We start from the raw sequence: 20,345 nt of genomic DNA, 5'->3' as shown, positions 1-20,345 counted from the left end.
TCAATATGAAGGTGGTCTTTGGCACAATGCCAGGGAAAGTTACTGCAGATGCTGGAATTTGTTATGAAAACAACAACAGGTCAGGCAGCATCCATGCAGAGAGAGCAAGCTAATGTTTCAAGTTGAGCTGACTCTTCTTCAGAACTAATGTGAAGTGTGGAGGGGGGGCAGCATTTATGCTATAGTTGGGGGGGGTGGGAGGGCAAGGTGGTGGAGTGTAGAATGGTGGGGTAGTAAGGATGTTGATAGTTCAGATTAAGTAATTGGAATGTGAAAGCAATGAAGATGTTGACAGTGAAAGAGACGATCGAAATTCCTGTTGGGACCATCAACATCCTTTCTTCCTGATCATTCTACACTCAAATATAGCATTTGTTGTTTTTAATGCAATGATCATGCTTACTCCTACTGTCAGGGAAGATACATCTGTGGTATGCAGATTGGTGATGAGAGGTCAGGTGTGTTTTTTCCCTCTTGTTGGTTCCCTCACCACCTGCTGCAGATCTGGTCTATTAGTGATGTTCTTTATGACCCGACCAGCTCCATCAGTCGTACTGCTACTGAGCCACTCTTGGTGGTGGACCTTGAAATCCCCCAGAGTATATGGCCTTGAGATGGTGGTGTTGAGCTGCCTTCTTAAAAAGTTGCTAATTAATTTAACTGAAACTCCTGGATTGTCCTATCTCCCTTTTGAAACATACAAATTACATTTGTTGTTGGCTGTTCCCCTTGCATTATTCCCTTTGTTGAATGCTTTTTAAATATAGGTCATAGTGCCGTTGTTAAAAATCAGGAAACCGTTCACATGAATCAATAAAATACATTAGGACCAAGCTTTTCTAAGTTTGCTCAGTTTATCAATTATCTTGCCCCTTTATATTTTCAATGCCTTTGTGTTTTCTTATCTCTTCTAATGTCACAAATGAAGTACAACAAAGAATTCTCACATCTGTTTAAAATTGTAACTGAAAAATCTACTTATGGGTTCTTGCACATAAACCCTAGTTTAGAAAAGGAATATTTAAAAATGGAATGCAAATAAATCACCAATGACAAAATGTCTCAATTTACATGCCCTGGTGTGCCTTCCATTCTATTCTGGAGCTACATGTCCACAGCTTTCCCTGTTCTTTTCTGACACTGACTTCGCTCTAGTTCTGCATTGAACCTTGCAGTTGCTTCAAACCAGTCTTGGAGCCCTTGCTGGAACAAAGGGCAGCCTGCAATGTGACTCAGTAGGTTTTGTTGTAGCAAGCAGATGATACTGTGATACTTTGTAGGAAAAACTGAAAAAGATGTAAACATTCAGCAGATCAGACAGTTACTGTGGAGAGAAAAACAAAGTTAATATTTCATTAACCTATTTATCTGAACTGTGTGGATCAAGATAGTGGTCATTTGATACTTTCATAATCCAATAACAATCTGAGATACAGGCTTATCATCATTATTATTACTGCTAAGTGACTCCAATCCAGTGCATCACCCATAATGGAAAATGAATTTTGTCATTTTTCCCATGGGCAATTGCCAGTTAACTGGAATCAAGCTTCCTTCTTTCATTATTTCTGATCATAGAAAGGGATAAGCGACATAGGGAGAGAGGGATATCAAGAAAAATAAGGTTATATATGCAAGTCTCCAAAAAAGGTCAGTGCTCTAAATCTCTGTGCCACCCTAAAAATCTTCAGCATGTATGAAAATGGCAGTACAAATATAATGAACAGTTCTTATAATGCTTTAGTTCCTTAATTAAAAGTTTTTTTTAGTGGTACTTCTGCTTTCTGTATGGTGAGAATATACCACATAGCACTTTCCCCAATTTCTATTCCTGAATTGGTTTTTAACAAAGGTAACAGTAAAAATAAAAAAGGATTAAAAAAAGGTACTTGTAGTGGCAGACCGCTTCAATCAACTGCCAGTTTGACTTGGTTCCTGCACCAGGTTTAGCATAATGTCAGTATGTGGTAAGGCCAGTATTGAAGCAGATGGTGTTTTTGTTGCAATGGAGATCTTTACACCACTGTTTTTGTTCATTACTGTTCAATTTTTATGAATGTTTATTAGCATATTAAATGTGCTTAACATCATCTGGTTTGGGATATCGAATAGTTTCACAAGTTGTATGAATGCCAATTTGTATTGAATAAGGAAAAACATCCCAGGGTGCTTTGCAGTCAGCATTCAGCCCAAAATGGATGCTGTTTTGGCCTGGAGTCAAAGTAGTTTGGTGAAGAGAGAGATTGGACACAGCAACGTAATGTCGGCTGAGTTGGAATATAGATTGCAGAAGATGAGAGATCGATCAGGAAATTAAGAGAAGTTTCAGGATCTGATGAAAATAATAGCAATTTTTTTTAACCAGTTAGTGATTTCCTTTGAACTGATGCTAATCAGTTTATTTCATATTGTAAATGTATATTTATTTGGAAATCCTGAATGCTGGAAATTCTATTCATTGCAATCTTTAGTATTTTTAAGACACTTTTGAAATGCACACCAATATTATGTCTGAAATGTGGCATTTGATTTGTACACAGAAAGGTGTCACAAACAACAACCTATAATGCCCAGATAACCTGTCTGTTTGTGTTATAGGCTGAGGAATAAATATAAGCTAGAACAGTGTTGAGAATGCCACTTTTTTGTTTCGAAAAAATGGTTTGGAATCTTACTCAATCTGAAAGGGAAGGAATTTTTTAATGCTAACATCTTTCACCCTGTTAACATGTATGATCATCTATACAAGTGATCATACATTTACCACTGCTATAAGAGAAGATGGGAAAAGGACCTCCAGGCTGTTTTCACTCTCCAAACCATAATCTACCCTTTAGCAGAAAGAGGTGTACTATTTTCAGGAAAGAGTTTAATACAACTGGTTTTGGGGATTTTGGTATGGATTTTGACTGTTTTATGAAGTGCATACAAAGTAAACAATTTTTAAAAAAGGTTGACCTCCAGCTAATTTGCCCAGGTGAGGATATCTTCGGTGAATGTCGAAGTTATGTTAATTAAAAGCTTAAGAAAATTCTTCTACTCACTCTTTAAAACTTTAATGCTCCAGTTTCAACAAATCTATTATCATCGAAGATGGTCTGAAGGAACACCTGAGACCTAATGGAATTGGGGAATGGGTGATGGATACCATTAATGAATAATTATTTGGCTGTATAAATATGAGAAGCTAGTAATTGAAATAATACGAAAGAGGCTGATATTCCCATCACCAACTCACACTTTATTTCCACATGAACAGTCCTTGACTACAGTACTGCCTCAGACAGAGTGTCGGTATGAGTGAGCTGATTGGATCTAACTGGACCAGATTAACAGCCTGAAAGGGGGAACTCAAACTCTCCGATGTCCAGCGAGCTGACCTTGTTAGAATCAGTATAGTAGTCAGTGGGGTCAGTTTTAGGGAGTGTGGCTAACAAATAAAACTCTCACATAAAAGTGTGAACTTGGTCTCTGTGTTTAAATACAGTTATCTTTTGTTGTAAAATACTCTACACAGAATGTTTTTACATTCTAACTATTTCTCTGGAGGAAATATTTTTGAACTTACCTACTGGTTCTATCTATAATTATTTTAAATTTGTTTTTGGGACCCATGGAGACAAGCTATTAATATTTATCTTATCATCTTGGAATTATTTTTGCTTTTTTAGTTGAAATAAAAAAAACTTGGATATGAATTTAGATCCAGTCAATTTTTTTTCATTGAAATCCCTCTTTCCCATATAATGCTGTTATGTGAAAGATTCCAGAAATGTTAGTTTAGTCCTAAGTTGCTGTGAATTCATAATTTAAATCATAGAATTCCCACAGTGTGGAAACAGGCCTTAAGCCCAACAAGTCCACACCAACCCTCCAAAGAGGGTCCCCCTATCCTATCTCTGCATTTCCCATGGTTAATGCACCTAACTTACAGATCCCTGAACATTACAGGGCAATTTTCCTTAGCCAATCCACCTAACCTGCACATCTTCGGACTGTGGGAGGAAATCCACACAGACTCAATGTCCAAACTCCACACAGACAGTCATCCGAGGCTGGAATCGAACCCAGGTCGCTGGCTTTGTGGGACAGCAGTGCTAACCTCTGAGCCAAAGCTCCTGGTAGTTTGGTAAATAAATTTGTCATATTATCACACTGAAATTCAAATGGGTTGCTCTTTCTAGATATGAATTCCGCAAGACTGTTGCTGATGCTCTTGAGATTTCTGTCTGGAGAGTGAACATATTACCAGGGGGCCCATCTGCAGCCACTGTAAAGGAATGCCAGAATATCACCTTCTACATGGCAGGTAAGTGTTCAAGCAGGTTTGATTGAACAATTGAGATTCCTGCTAGAAAAGAAAATATTCCAACAGTGTCACAATGAATTTCCTGCCTTTTACTTCTGCTCACTGTTCTGTCAATTTCGGTTTAGTGTCTGAATTTACTTATTTCCCTCGTTCTTTTGAATGTTTTGCTAAATGCTAAGGACCACCTTATTATTAATTATTATTACTCCGCCTATAAACTAAAAGGATTTTACATAATACCAAGTGCAGAAAATAACCATTTAAATGATTGGATCCAATGGGAATGGAAGACCTTTGTTTCAGGAATCTTTCCTGAAACTCTAAATCACCCGTATCGTTCCTCATAAGTATTAAGCACAAGCTCAGCACCACCTTCTAGAACAACTAGGGACAAACAATAAATGCTGACCCAGCCAGCAATATCCATGTCCTGTGGGAGAATAAGAAAAAGTTATTTTTAGTACATTTCCAAGGTAAAGTATGATAAAGGGGGTGTGTGTGAGGAGCAGCCCACGTTTTCTGTAAATGCTGAATGCTGGGTGAACTATGCAGTGGGGAATTTCACTCCCTATTGTATAACCTGCCCATTTTATATTTCAGTTTGTAAAGGGAAGTCGGGTGTAATGTTAAAAGGAAAGACAGTCATTGTGCAGAAAATTAAAGTGAATCCCACTCTTTTTATGCACCGCTGATCAGAGCTGAAAATGTGTTGCTGGTTAAAGCACAGCAGGTCAGGCAGCATCCAAGGAACAGGAAATTCGACGTTTCAGGCCAGAGCCCTTCATCAACATTTGTGAGGCAGTGTATCAAGAACAGTGCAAATGTACAAACAACATTTTTATAAGACACTCACTCAAAACAAATCCATGGTGGTTAACCAGATAAGAAGAAAAATGTCAAACAGCACCAACCACACGGAAATATGAACCAACTCCACAGAACCGACTTGCACCTGCATCAGGACAACCTGTTTGGGAACTTCTGGGTGTTCAGCTGCTGCTTTTGAATTTGCCAAAAACCATCCCTGAAGAGCCTTGAAGTGCTGTGCTGATTCTAAATGGCACGTTGATGATGAACAGCAATTAATTAAATGAGCAATGTGCAGAGTTTGAGATCAATTATGAACCGAATTGATTGGATTTCAAAAATCATGGACTGTGTGATAAGCCTCAATTTAGTTACAACGTTGCCATAAATAGCTCAGGGTCACAATTGTAAACTGATTGGATGTGTTTGACAGAGTGGTCTGTGAATCTGTATTTCTCAAATAGAGCAGTCTGTGCTTTGAACAGTAACTGGAGGAAATACTTGTAAATTGCTGTCTCAGATGGAAGAATTGTTTGTTTTTTTGGGAATGTTGCAGCTCCTTCACTTACTCAAGACTGACTAGACGTTATAGAGTCGTAGTGTCCTACAGCATGTAGGACCCTTTGGCCCTAATTGGTCCATGCCGACCAAAATGTCCATCAACGCTAACCCCATTTCCCTGCATTTGGTCCATTTCCTTCTAATCCTTTCCAATCCATGTATTTGTCCAAATGTTTGAAATGTTGTTAATTACCTAGCTCACTCACTTCCACTGGCAGCTCATTCCATATGCATACCACCCTCTGTGTAAAACAGTTGTGCCTCAGGCTCCCTTTTATTCTTCCCCTCTAACCTTAAACTGATGCCCTCTAGTCCTCAATTCCCAACTCTCTGAAAAAGACTGAGTGCATTCACGCTATCGATGGCTCTCATGATCTTAAACTGCTCTCTAAAGTCAACCCTCAGTCTCCTACATTTTAAAGAAAAAAGTCCTGGTTTGTCCAACCTCTCCCTTTCACTCAGACCCTTGAGTCCTGGCAACATCCTTATATATTTCTTCTGCACTCCATCCAGTTTAATAACATCCTTCCTATAGCAAGCTGACCAAAACTGAACGCAACACTCCAAGTGTAGCCTCATCAATGTCCTGTATAACTGCAACATAACTTATCAGCTTCTATACTCAATGCCCTGACTGATGAAGGTCAGTATACCAAAAGCCGCCTTCATTGTCCTATCGACCTGTGACTCCACTTTCAGAGAACCATGATCCTGAATGTCAAGATCCCTCTGTTCCACTACACTCCTTAAGGCCCTGCCATTCACCTTGACATTCCTACCTTGATTTAACTTTCCAAAGTGCAAGACCTCACACTTATCTATATTAAACTCCATTTGCCATTTCCCAGCCCACTTCCCTGGCTGATCAAGGTCCTGCTACAATTTCTGATAACTTCCTCACTGTCCATGATACCACCTATTTTAGTGTCATCAGCAAATTTAAATGACTTGTACGTTCTCATCAAAATCATTGATATAGATTTAAAAAATTAATGGGCCCAGCATCAACTCCTTACTGTCGTCTGCAAATTTACTAACCCACCCTTCTACGCCCTCATCCAGGTCATTTATAAAAATGACGAACAGCAGTAGACCCAACACTGACCCTTGAAGTACATCACTAGTAACTGGACTCCAGGATGAACATTTCCCATCAACCACCACCCTCTGTATTCTTTCAGCAAGCCAATTACTGATCCAAACTGCTACATTTTGACACATTTAAGAAAACAGTGAAGGGATCAGAGCAGAGGCACAGGAAGTTCAATGGTCTTGGTCAAGGGCAGTCTTCACTAATAAATGAGCCAAAAGGAAGGTATTAGAGAAGTTCTAATGTGGAAATTTCAGTCAGTAGAACAGCTGTGAAATGATTAGCGGAATTGAGGGAAAACAAATAAAGTGGAGATTTGAAGGCCATCCATTCAGCAGGAACCATCAACACTCAGTAGCAGCAGTGTGTACTATCAAAACAATGCCCTGCAGATATTCACCAAGGCTCCTTAGATTGTACCTTCCAAACACACGACCACTCCCATCTCAAAGGACCTGCAAGCTCCCCTCCAAGCTGTGCTCTCAAAGCAGAAAGGAAATAAATAGCAACTGAAACAATCATTGTTCCACATGTCTTATGAAAAGACGAGCATGGTTGGAGCTTGGGAGAATTCCCATATTGATACCTGTGGACGGAAGGAAGTGAGAGGTCTAAAAGTGAAACCCGTCAGGTTGAGAACAACCTGGGAGCCAATTGCTGAAGGAACAAGTGGGAGACCTGCATTTCATACAGACCAACACTATTAATGGAGAGGTACGGCCATCTGGATTTTTATGATTTGTCATTGTTTTGCTGGTAGGAATTATAGGTGTGAGTAGCCTGCATGCAGCACTCTCACCCGTGCTGGCTCCACTGATGTGAATGGGCATTTCAAAGCGCATCCTGCCTCAGACTCTTGAGCATGAGTCTTTGTGGGAGGTGGCTACAGTAGCAGAGAGCAATTGAGTGGGAGATAACGTTGAGAAGATGGTGGCACTTACCCTGTGGTGGCCCTCCTTTCTTCATTGAAAGTGAGGACTGCAGATGCTGGAGATCAGAGCTGAAAATGTGTTGCTGGAGAAGCGTAGCAGATCAGGCAGCATCCAAGGAGCAGGAGAATCGACGTTTTGGGCATGAGCCCTTCTTCAGGAAGAAGGGCTAATGCCCGAAATGTCTATTCTCCTGCTCCTTGGATGCTGCCTGACCTGCTGCACTTTTCCAGCAACACATTTTCAGCTCTGATCTCCAGCATCTGCAGTCCTCACTTTCTCCTCGAAGATTTTAACCTACTGCGAATCCTCTTGCAAGGATGCCTTCCTTGAAGAAGCTCTCTTCCTCCCTCTACAAGGATTTCAGTGAGTCCCTCTCTCACTGCACCCCCCATGTCATCTCCTCTGCCCAGAAGCTCATCAGCCACGTTCTCAAACAGACCCGTTACCACAGCCACATCTCCTTCCTCAGCACCTGCCTACGGAACCGACTGATCCCGCACGGACTCCGGACTACATTCCGACCAATAACATTTGGACCCAACCAGGACAACCAGTACCTACAACAAATTCAAAGCCTCCAGCAACAGACCTCCCTCCGGATCCTCCGCTCCACCCTTGCAGCCATGAGCCTCTACCTACATTTCCTGCAATTAGCCCTACCCCAGCTCAGGACAACACTCTCACAGACCTGCAAAGGACCTCCACAGAAGAATCCATACACTAAACAAACAGTTCTTCCTAGCCATATCAGAAATTAAAGACATTAAGTACCAAAAACTTTCATGTATGATCGCCCGGAAGATCATCGCCGACAGATTCGCGGCTTCCGCCGGGTCCATGGCTATCGGGAACAACACCGTTTCTGCCGTCCCCACAGCCACTTTCGCCCCCAGTGACATCACTAACCTGCACAACGACCACACTGCATGCATCTCCGCCCCCACGCTGATCTCCGTCACCACGCCTAACCCCGCCCCCACGCTGATCTCCGTCACCACGCCTAACTCCGCCCCCACGCCGATCTCCATCACCATGCCTAACCCCACCCCACGCCGATCACCATGCCTAACCCCGCCCCCACACTGATCTCCGTCGCCTTGCCTAACCCCGCCCCACGCTGATCTCCGTCCCCGATTCCCGCCCCCACACCTAACCCCGCTCCCACTCCCAGCTCCAACCCCTCACCAGGTCCTAGCTCCCAGCCCTGCCGTGTTTTCACCATCCCTCCAGACCTCCCCCTCTCTGAGAATGAAAGATCAGTCCTCAACAGAGGCCTCACCTTCGCCCTGAATGTGGAAGTTTAGATGTTGCTTGTCCCTACGCTCTCGGATAAACGAGTTCAGCACGCGGTGAGACATCAAACAATTCGTCCGCCGCCTTAGCCTCCGTGCCTACTACTTCAACCAGGATTCTTGCCCACCCTCTGATGACCCCTTCTCCCGCCTCCAAAACACCCCATCCACCTGGACACCCCGTGCTGGCCTCTTACCTGCCCTTGATCTCTTCATTGCCAACTGCTGCCGCGACATTAACCGCCTCAACCTCTCCACCCTCTCACCCACTCCAACCTCTCACCCTTGGAACGTGCAGCCATCCACTTCCTCTGTTTCAACCCAAACCTCACAATCAAACCGGCAGACAAGGGAGGCGTGGTGGTAGTTTGGAGCACCGACCTTTCCTGATGAAGGGCTTATGCCCGAAACATCGATTCTCCTGCTCCTTGGATGCTGCCTGACCTGCTGCACTTTTCCAGCAATACATTTTCAGCTCTTCTTTTCTCATTGCTGACCATTCCTCAAGATAGCTGAGACTGCATTGACCCAGGTGGTAAACTGGGAGGCAGGCTGGCAGAGTCTGATGGTGTGTCCCGCTTTGCTGGTCCTGGTGGAGGAGGATGTCCCTCCTCTGCATCACCCTGTCCACCAGAATCTTGTGGTGTTTGTCTTCAAAAGGACCAGCAACATCTAAACTTCCACATTCAGGGCAAATGTCACAAACTGAGAAAGGGAGCTCTGGACTGACAGTATTTGTCCAAGTGTACATCTACTTTTTAAAGGTGTTCGGGGTGCCAGGGCTGCCAGTCTATTCTGGGATGTCCTAAATGTAGCATGTACTTGTAAATGTGATGACAGGTATGATCATGCTAACATTGGGCATGAGGAGTGCTGTGCAGGTGATGAGGTGAGTTTGAGAAAACCTGCTAGGCCACATAGGGAGAAACCCTCTATGAATCTTGACAGAATTGACTCTTAGCCAAAAATCACAAGTTTCAAACCCTGGATGCAACCCTCTGGGAGAGTACTCTGAAGACTGGGTGGTATATGGTGGTATAATCTAAGGAACAGAAAATTAACCCCAAACTTTAAGGCATCCTAATTCATGAGGAGTGAGCAACTAAACATTGCATCAGTCCCAACAGATCTCGCCATGAATCTTTTGGAGTTTGATGAAATTCAGCTCTTACTTAGTCAACACACAGCATGAGGAACATTGTTAATCTGTTGAAATGGCAAATGTATGTTTGCATTAGACACCAGCATTGAACAGTTTTTCTTCATATCTGTTCTAAAACTGCAATTGAACAGTCTGTATCCTTTTTTTATGTCAACAACTGACTCCGTTTTATTATGGTTTCTGATTTAACTGTAGAATTAAATAAGCTCTTGTTGCTTACTTGTGACTAACTGGAAGAATGAGGTTACAGCACAGAAATCTAGGTTAATTGAAAGGATACTCAGTCCCATTTGGGCCATTTAATATTCCAGGAAGCAATTTGACTAATTTTGATCTTTTTACTTTCCAAACTTGTAACCCTTGACTTCTTTGGTAGCTTATCATTCCTTTATCAGTTACTTTTAAAGAGGCATTACCTATTTATATTAAATAGCTTCACATCTCTTGAAGTAATGGCCTACAGGTACAGAACATTTAGATGTTAATATTTGCATTACAATTTCAAGACCTTCAATTTTTAAATTTTTTAAAAATTCATCCATGGGATGTGGGTGTCACTTGCTGGTCCAGCACTTAATGGCCATCCCTAGATACCAAAGAGAATGTGTCAGTGAGCTGCTTTCTTGAAATGTTGGTTTACGCTGACCCGCAATATCGAGAGGGAGGGAAGTCCAGGATTTTGACCTAGTGACACTGAAGGATTGATGATATGTTTCCAAGTCAGGATGGTGAGGGACTTCAGGGGGGATCTTGCAAATAATGGAATTCCCTTGTATTTGCTCCCCTTATCCTTTTTAGATGTTAGTGATCATGGATGTGCAAGATGCTTTCTAAGGTGCCTCGGTGAATGAAAGAGACAACATAATTGTTGCTATTTGTGGTTTACTATATACTCGTCTGCAGGACGTATACCACAGAGAATCAGATATCTGAACTTACTTACAACAGTGTTAATAAACTACAACCTCACAGATTTACACACACAGTCTGACTTCTATACCGACTGATATAACTGTACATGACACATATAATGGACTGACTATACTGTCTCCACGACACAGTATGATTTGAAGGCAAGGTGGGTACCTTATGTTCAGAATATCACATGCCATTATGTTATGTATCTGTTGTAATGCTACAGGCTTGCAGGTCTTGAATCTGTTATTAGACGATATCTCACCTCTCCCCTGCAAAGAATGGAAGCCACTTTCTGATAAAATATTTCTATATATTCAGTTCAAAATCACACAACACCAGGTTCTAGTCCACCAGGATTATTTGGAAGCACTAGCTTTCAGAGCACTGCTCCTTCATCAGGTAGCTAGTGGGACAGGATCATGAGACACAGAATTTATAACAAAAGATCATAGTGTCATACAACTGATATGATATATTGACATACCTAAATTGCCTTGATCATATTGAATGGTGGAACAGGCTTGAAGGGCCAAATTGTCTACTCCTGCTCCTTTTATCCTATTATTCAAATAATCATCTGTGTGATGAGTGGTTGATGATACATTGTGTTGTTTTTGAATCCACACATATAAATGTAGACTGATTGACCAACGAGCTGACTGATGGAAAAGGACTCTGGTCAGTTAGCTCTGAACACAGAAGGTAGGACGTTTTATTTCGTGGTGACTTAGTAATCTTAGTCAGACCTTTTGGGAGGAAGGATGCACAGCTCTTCTAGGCACAAGCCATGCTAACACACAGCTCTGCAAAGTACTCAGGAGTGATTGATTCCAGGGCACTCTTCACCAAGTCTGGAATGAAACTGATGGGAAGAAAGGGAAAGGGAAGGAACACCTGAACAGGAAGTAACAACATACAAAACACACTTTTGTTTAACTGTCTACTGCCAATATATTAACGGAACTTTGAGATGAAATGTAGCAGGAGCAATTGTGAGGGAAAATTTCTCCAGGCCACTATCAGTCAGCAATGTTGTAAACAGGGCACAATGACTTCTAAATGCTGTCTCCATTGGGATCATGGCTATTTTATTTTAGAATGCTTTTGTAATTTTCCAAAATACTTATCAGAAGAAATCTCCCTGCTGTATATATTATATTGCTAATGAGGAAAATAATTTCTGGAGGAAATCTCTTAATCCTCTTCATAAACAACAGTACATCAACAATGAATATGACTTGTTTCTGAATGATGTGTTGCTACACTTTTGTACCTACTGAAAGATCCAGCTGGCAGAAAGAGAAAACTGAAACAGTGAAAGCTAACAAATGGTCATTTGTGAAGCATTTATAAACCAAAACAAAATCTGCATTTTATTCATGAGAGACGAGTCAGGCTTTAACTGCCAACCAGTATTTGCCAGGTAAACTTAAACGTAAGACACATACAAACTTTAGGACTGGGCTATTTTAACAGCAGCAACATAGTAGAATTGGCTACGTTAAAAAAAAGTGCTGGAGAAACTCAGCGGGTCTAGCAACATCTGTGGAGAGAGAAACAGAGATAGTGTTTCGAGTCCAAGATGAGTCACGTTCAGAACTCCAAAAAATCCCCACTGGCTTTGGGCTGGGCTCTTTTGTCAACTGATATTTTCCTAGCTATCATCAGTTTTGAGGAAGGGTCGGTGAACCCAAAACATTGACTCTGAATTCCCTTCACAGATGCTGCCTGACCCGCTGAGCTTTTCCAGGAATTTCTATTTTTGTTTCTCGTTGTCAATTGTTTAGGTGAAAATTGCAGACGATCAGCTCCCAGAAATTCTAAGGCAGCTACATGATTGTGGAGATATTAAATGGTTAGGAATCAAAACCATTCCCAGAGGATCTGACTCCAACTTGTGATACTTGCTCTTCCATTATGATTATATTCTATATTATTATCTATGGGCCATTGAGAATAATTTTCAACTTCACTGGTCTTAAAATGTGGTGGAGTCTGCAGCCAACCGCACTGCCATATTATCCCCAAATGACAAAGTGGAGACTTACATCCTCTTGTCAGTTAGAGAGTCATAGAGCCATACAGTATGGAGATTGACCCTTTGGTCTAATTCATTCATGCCAACCAGGTTTCCCAAATTAAAACAGTCCCATTTGCTTGTGTTTGGCCCATATCCCTCCAAACCTTTCCATTTCATATATCTATCCAAATGTCTTTTAAATGTTGTAAGTCTATCTGCATCTGCCACTTCCTCTGGCAGTTCATTCCACATTTGAACCACCCACTGTGTGAAAAAGTTGCCCCTCAGGTCCCTTTTAAATCTTTTTCCTCTCACCTTAAACCTATGGCCTCTGGTTTTAAACTCCACCTCCCCACCCCACCCCCCACCCCCCCACCATCTTCAGGAAAAGACCTTGGCTATCCACCTTATCTATGTTCCTCATGATTTTAGAAAACTCTATAAGGTGACCCTTCAGCCTCCAACACTCAAATGGAAAAAGTCCCAGCCTATTCAACCTCTTCCTTCTAACTCAAACCCTCTAGCCCTGACAACTCCTGATAAATCCTATTTGAATCATCTCCAATTTACCAGTATCCTTCCTATAGCAGAGTGACCAGAACTGGACACAATATCTAGAGCAGGTCAAGCAGCAACTACAGACACAGAAATACTTCAAATCACTCCTTGTTTGCATCTTAAAGAAACATTTTAATATGTGTTCTTGTGAAACCATTTTTCACACATCTAAACATAACTTTTATAACATTGGATACTGGTCAAGTCACTATTTCAGCATTGCATAGTTAAACAACACAACACTGACCTGTAAATTTGCTGTGCTGTATAACTGGGATTATATTTTGACACAGTTCAAATGTTTGGCTGAATGTGCAGGTGCATTTTGGTACACAGGTGATGACATTTATTTTGGAGGAAAGGTGATTTTCCTGGGAAATTCCAGACCTGTGCCAACTTCCACTGGCCTTTTGCAAGTTGAAAATACCTTCTATGCAAAAGCATTGAGGTCAGATTCCTCAGTTTACATGAGGCCAAAACATGGGGTTCCTTCTGCATATCATTTAGCCCAGTGGTGTGGGGTGTGGAGGTTGTGAATAAAATGGAAACCTGCTGAACAGCAGGGAATTCTCAAATGTTTTGACACTTTCAAATGTCACCATTTATGTGCTGCATTGTAACATAGGAATGTTTTTAATAGATTAATTCATCAGCTAAGGGCTCTGAGCAAAGGGAAGTTAAACCTCACAAACACCAACATTGTGTAACACATTATGTTGGTTTTTCAATGGAAAAAGAACCTGAACATATTCAAAGGAATGTAACTAATTAATTGATACAAAAAGAGAGATTCTGAGGAAGGGTCACTCAACCTAAACTACAACATATCATGTTATTTGCTGTACCGATTACCTGTTAATATCTGAATAAACAACAGAGTATCAAAATAAATGTCATTACTCATTTAAATGCAGGTGAATACCATCATGTTTTATCTCAATATTGACATCTAAAAATTGGATTTATACACTATCTTTCAAGGTGTTAGAACTTTCCAAAATACTCCATTGACAATGGAACATGTTTAGGGTGACACAGTGGCTCAGTGGTTAGCACTGCTACCTCACCGCACCAGGGTCCCAGGTTCGATTCCAGCCTCAGGATACTGTCTGTGTGGAGTTTGCACATTCTCCCTGTGTCTGTGTGGGTTTCCTCCCACAATCCAAAGATGTGCAGGTCAGGTGAATTGGCCATGCTAAATTGCCCTTAGTGTTAGGTGCATTTGTCAGGGGTAAATATAGGGTCGGTTACTCTTTTTGGAGGGTTGGTGTGGACTTGTTGGCCGAAGGGCCTGTTTCCATACTGTAGGAATCTAATCTAAAAAATGTAGCCACTGTTGTAAAGTGGAGATCATGCAGCCAGATTCCAACAACAACTATGTAGGAAATGTTGAGATAATGTGTTTATATGACATTAACTGAGGGATATATTTTGGCCAAGTCTCAAAGACACACACTCCCCACATTGAATAGTGCCAATTTTTTTTTAACTTCCGAATGGGGAGGTCTTTTTTTAAATGTCTCATCAGGAAAAAAAAAAGAAGCCACCTTCATATTTGCAGTATTGCATTAGTTCTGTACAAGATTATGTGGGTCTTTGTTGCTTATGAATGCACAACTCTGTTTCAATTGTGAAAATGATGACACTCAGTTAAGGATTGATCGTGTTTATGATCAGTCTTCCCCAAATAGATATTCAAACATATCGTGTTTATTTCTTTTCTCAGGCCATGTTGATCAGAAAAAATTGGATGAATTAGATAAGGAAGAGAAACTGGGTAAATTCAAGGCCTCTGCAAAATGTGCAACAGGTATGTTATTATCACCTGCGTAAGTAATGAAACGTTATAGAGCTGGATTTTCATGTTGAACCTGCGAAATGCAAGGTGTGCCCATTCTCAACTTTGGAAATGTTCTGTCTATTTGTGTACATTCATCTCCTGGAGATGTGAGCTTTCCAGTATAGCTCTTACGCTCCCTCACCATCACTGCTCCCACACCTTCATTTCCTGCTTCATACTCCAGTCATGCCTTTTTTAAAATTTGGTTCATTATTATCATGTGTACCTGGGTACAGTGAAAAGTTTTGTTTTGTGTGCAGTACAGGCAGATCATACCATACAAAGTGCATTGGAGTAATAGAACAGACTGAGGACTACAATGTTATGGCTGCGAGAACTGATTGCAATAGGGGATAAATAGGGACATAAAACAGCTGAGTGAGGGTTACAGAGAGTCGGGTGAACCCAGCCAGGTCCATCAGGCAGCCAGTCTTCCATCCATGGACTCCATCTATACTTCCCACTGCCTTGGGAAAGCAGCGGCATGGTGGGCGGCATGGTGGCACAGTGGTTAGCACTGCTGCCTCACAGTGCCTGAGACCCGGGTTCAATTCCCGCCTCAGGCAACTGACTGTGTGGAGTTTGCACGTTCTCCCCGTGTCTGCGTGGGTTTCCTCCCACAGTCCAAAGATGTGCGGGTCAGGTGAATTGGCCATGCTAAATTGCCCGTAGTGTTAGGTAAGGTGTAAATGTAGGGGTATGGGTGGGTTGCGCTTCGGCGGGTCGGTGTGGACTTGTTGGGCCGAAGGGCCTGTTTCCACACTGTAAGTAATCTAATCTAATCTAATAAAGAAGGTACACAGAGAGCAAGAAAATGTAAGATTTGAGAGGCTCATTCAGAAGTCTGATAACAGTAGGGAAGAGGCTGTTCTTGAAACTGTTAGTACCTTTGTTTAAGCTTTTATAACCTTCTGCCTGATGTAAGAGGCTGGAAGATTTTTTATAAATGGGGTGGGAGCATCTCTAATGATGTTGGCTGCTTTCCCAAGGCAGTGGGAAGTATAGATGGAGTCCATGGATGGAAGGCTGGCTGCCTGATGGACCTGGCTGTGTTCACCCAACTCTCTGTAACCCTCACTCAGCTGTTTTATGTCCCTATTTATCCCCTATTGCAATCACTAATTCTCCACTATGAATACTTTGGAAACCATGTAATCACATTAGGAGTCCTTTGAAATTGATATTAAAAAGTACATCCCTAACAATCTAAAGTTTCCAAGAAAAGAGAGTTTTGCAATCCTTAAACCCAATCCTGACCCACAATCTCATCCAAAGCTGTTTGTGCTTTCTTGGATACCTGATGATAAATGAATCGTGTCTCCATTCGAATGCTATTAACCCTCACAATATACAACTATATACTTGATTCAGCTCTGCTCTACCAATCCCGTTCTCTCTCATGTCGGCCAATATTCAGTCAAGCTTTCATTGTCATTAGGCCACCCAAAGCAAAAATATAACTTTCATTCCACTGCATTGTACCATTATGATTTAATCTACAATGGAAAATAATTCTGCATGACCTAGTGGGGCATTGGGTAAGTACATTGCCATTTTAAAAAAAAGTTGTTTATGGGATATGGATGTTGTTGGCTAGACAAACATTTATTGACCATCCCTAATTGCCCAGGATATGCAGTAAGCCATAACAGGCTGAGATGAGAAGTAGGAGTTCCCCTCTGTAACTGGATCCTTGACTTAATAATTCTCGGACTGCATTCACAAAGAATAGGTGACAATAGTGCTTCCACAGTAATCCACAACATTGGTGTCCGCAAGGCTGTGTACTCAGCTCTCTACTACACACACATCACCATCTGGCCAAATTCTGCCCTAACTCTGTTTACAAGTTGGCTAATGACACCATTGTTGTAGGCCAGATCTCAAACAATGACAAGACAAAATACAGGCAAGAGATTGAGTGTTTAGCAGCACAGCATAAAGAGAACAAACTCTCCATCAATGTCGGCAAAATGAAGGAGCTGGTCATTGGCTTCAGGAAGCGGAGTGGAGGGCACACCCTTATCTGTATCAATGGGGCTGAGGGGGAGATGGTCAAGAGTGTCAAGTTCCTGGGAATGATGATCACCAACAATCTGTCTTAGTCCATCCATGTTAACACGAAGGTCAAGAAAGCACAATTCTCTACCTCCACTGGAGATTAAGGAAGTTCAGCATGTCCATAACAATGCTTACCAATATTTATAGATGCACCATAGAGAGCATCCTATTTGGGTACACCACAGCGTGGTATGGAAACTGCTCTTCCCAAGACTGCAAGAAACTACAGAGAGTTGTGCACACAGCCCAGTTCATCACACAAACCAGATTTCCACCCACTGACTCCACCTATACTTCCTGCTGCCTCTGGAAATCAACCAGCATTATGGGGGACTTTAACTTCCCCAACATTAACTAGAAATGCTATAACTCTAGTACGTTGGATGGATCAACTTTTATCCAATGTGTACAGGAGGGTTTCCTGACACAGTATGTTGAAGGGCCAACAAGAGGGGTGGCCATACTGGATCTGGTGCTTGGTAATGAACCAGGCCGGGTGTTTGATTTAGTTGTAGGTGAGCACTTTGGAGAGAGTGACCATAACTCAGTTACGTTTAGTTTAGCGATGGAAAGGGATAGGTACATGCCACAGATCAAGAGTTATCGATGGGGCAAGGGAAATTATAATATGACTAGGTAAGAATTAAGATGCATAGGATGGGGTATAGCAAAATGTGGGGGATGCAGTCAATGGAAATGTGGAGCTGGTTTAAGGAACAGATATTGCGTGTCCTTGATAGGTATGTCCCTGTCAGGCAGGAAGGAAGTGATAAGGTAAGGGAACCGTGGTTTACTACAGAAGTTGTATCTCTTGTTAAGAAGAAGGAGGAGGTTTATGTGTTGATGATGCAAGATGGTTCAGATGAGGCGATGGAGAATTACAAATCAGCTAGGAAGGGTTTAAAGAGAGAGTTAAGAAGAGCAAAGAGAGGACACGAGCAAGCTTTAGCAAATAGAACAAAGGAGAACCCTAAACCTTCCTATAGGTATGTGAGGAATAAAAGGATGATTAGGGTAGGAATAGGGTCAGTCAAAGACAGAAGTGGGAAGTTGAGTGTGGACCCTGTACAGATCGGAGAGGTGATAAACGAACATTTCTCATCGGTGTTTACTCAGAAAAAAGAGAATGTTGTAGAGAAGAAGAATGAGGTACGAGATATTAGACTAGAAAGGATCGAGGTTAGTTACGCAGAGGTGTTATCAATTCCAAAAGGAGTGAAAGTAGACAAGTCCCCTGGGCTGGATGGGCTTTATCCGAGGACTATCTGGGAAGCTAGGGAGGAGATAGCAGAGCCGTTGGCTTTGATATTTGAGTCATCATTGTCTACAGGTTTAGTACCAGAGGACTGGAGGATTGCAAATGTTGTGCCCTTGTTCAAGAAGGGCAGTAAAGATGACCCAGATAATTACAAACCAGTGAGCCTTACATCTGTTGTAGGAAAGGTTTTGAAAAGGATTATAAGATAGCAAGATAGCAAGCAACAATTTGATTTCAGATAGTCAACATGGTTTTGTCAAGAGCAAGCCATGTCTCACAAACCTCATTGAGTTCTTTGAGAAGGTGACCAAGCATGTAGATGAGGGTAGGGCAGTTGATGTGGTATACATGGACTTCAGTAAAGCCTTTGATAAGGTTCACATGGTAGGTTGTTGGAGAAAATGCAGAGGCATGGAATGGAGGGTGATTTAACAGTTTGGGTTAGAAACTGGCTTTCTGTAAGAAGGTAGCGAGTGGTAGTTGATGGAAAATATTCAGCCTGGAGTCCAGTTACTCGTCGTATGCCGCAAGGATCTGTTTTGGGATCACTGCTGTTTGTCATTTTTATAAATGACTTAGTCGCAGGCATAGGTGGATGGATTAGTAAATTTGCAGATGACACTAAAGTCGGTGGAGTAGTGGACAGTGTGGAAGAATGTTATAGGTTGCAGGGGGACTTGGATAAACTGCAGAACTGGGCTGAGAGGTGGCAAATGGAGTTCAATGCAGCTAAATATGAGGTGAAGAATAACAGGAAGGCAGATTACTGGGTCAATGGAAAGATTCTTGGTAGTGTGGATGTGCAGAGAGATCTTGGAGTCCATGTACATAGATCCCTGAAAGTTGCCACCCAGGTGGATAGTGCTGTTAAGAAAGCATACAGTGTGTTAGGTTTCATTGCTAGAGGGATTGAGTTCTGGAGCTGCAATATTATGCTGCAACTATACAAACCGCTAGTGCGGCCATACTTGGAATATTGTGTACAGTTCTGGTTGTCATATTTTGGGAAGGATGTGGAAGCATTGGAAAAAGGTGCAGAGGAGGTTTACCAGGATGTTGCCTGGTATGGAAGGAAGGTCTTATGAGGAAAGATTGAGAGACTTTGGGTCTGTTCTCATTGGAAAGAAGAAGGGTAAGAGGGGATTTGATAGGGACATACAAGATGATCAGAGGATTAGATAGGTTAGACAATGAAAGTCTTTTTCCTAGGAAGTCGACGAGGGGGCATAACTACAAATTGAGGGGTGATAGATTTAAGACAGATATCAGAGGCAGGTTCTTTACACAGGGAGTGGTAAGGACGTGGAATGCCCTACCTGCTAATGTAGTCAACTCAGCCACATTAGGGAGATTTAAACAATCCTTGGATAAGCACATGGATGATGATGCAATAGTGTAGGAGAACGAGCTGGGAATAGTTCACAGGTCAGCGCAACATCGAGGGCCAAAGGGTCTGTTCTGCGCTGTATTGTTCTATCTTCTATCTTCTATCACCAAACACCCTTCTATCCTGGTTACACTCTATTCCACCCTCTTC

General features: G+C 41.9%; 1 protein-coding gene across 1 annotated transcript in view; it reads left to right on the top strand.

Annotated features, from left to right (window-relative positions):
• The window catches only part of cusr (Copper-only SOD repeat protein), a 136,973-nt gene that overhangs the window by 112,539 nt on the left and 4,089 nt on the right, over positions 1 to 20,345 (top strand). The window contains exons 8-9 of the mRNA XM_060842270.1: positions 4,185 to 4,309; positions 15,376 to 15,459. Coding sequence (XP_060698253.1) covers positions 4,185 to 4,309; positions 15,376 to 15,459 — 209 coding nt within the window. The remainder of the gene's footprint in view (positions 1 to 4,184; positions 4,310 to 15,375; positions 15,460 to 20,345) is intronic.

Source organism: Hemiscyllium ocellatum, chromosome 22 (genome assembly GCF_020745735.1).
Source record: "Hemiscyllium ocellatum isolate sHemOce1 chromosome 22, sHemOce1.pat.X.cur, whole genome shotgun sequence".
In the NCBI taxonomy this organism is placed as follows: Eukaryota; Metazoa; Chordata; class Chondrichthyes; order Orectolobiformes; family Hemiscylliidae; genus Hemiscyllium; species Hemiscyllium ocellatum.
The sequence above is the reverse complement of the archived record's forward strand: the minus strand, read 5'-3'. Positions and strand labels throughout refer to the sequence as shown.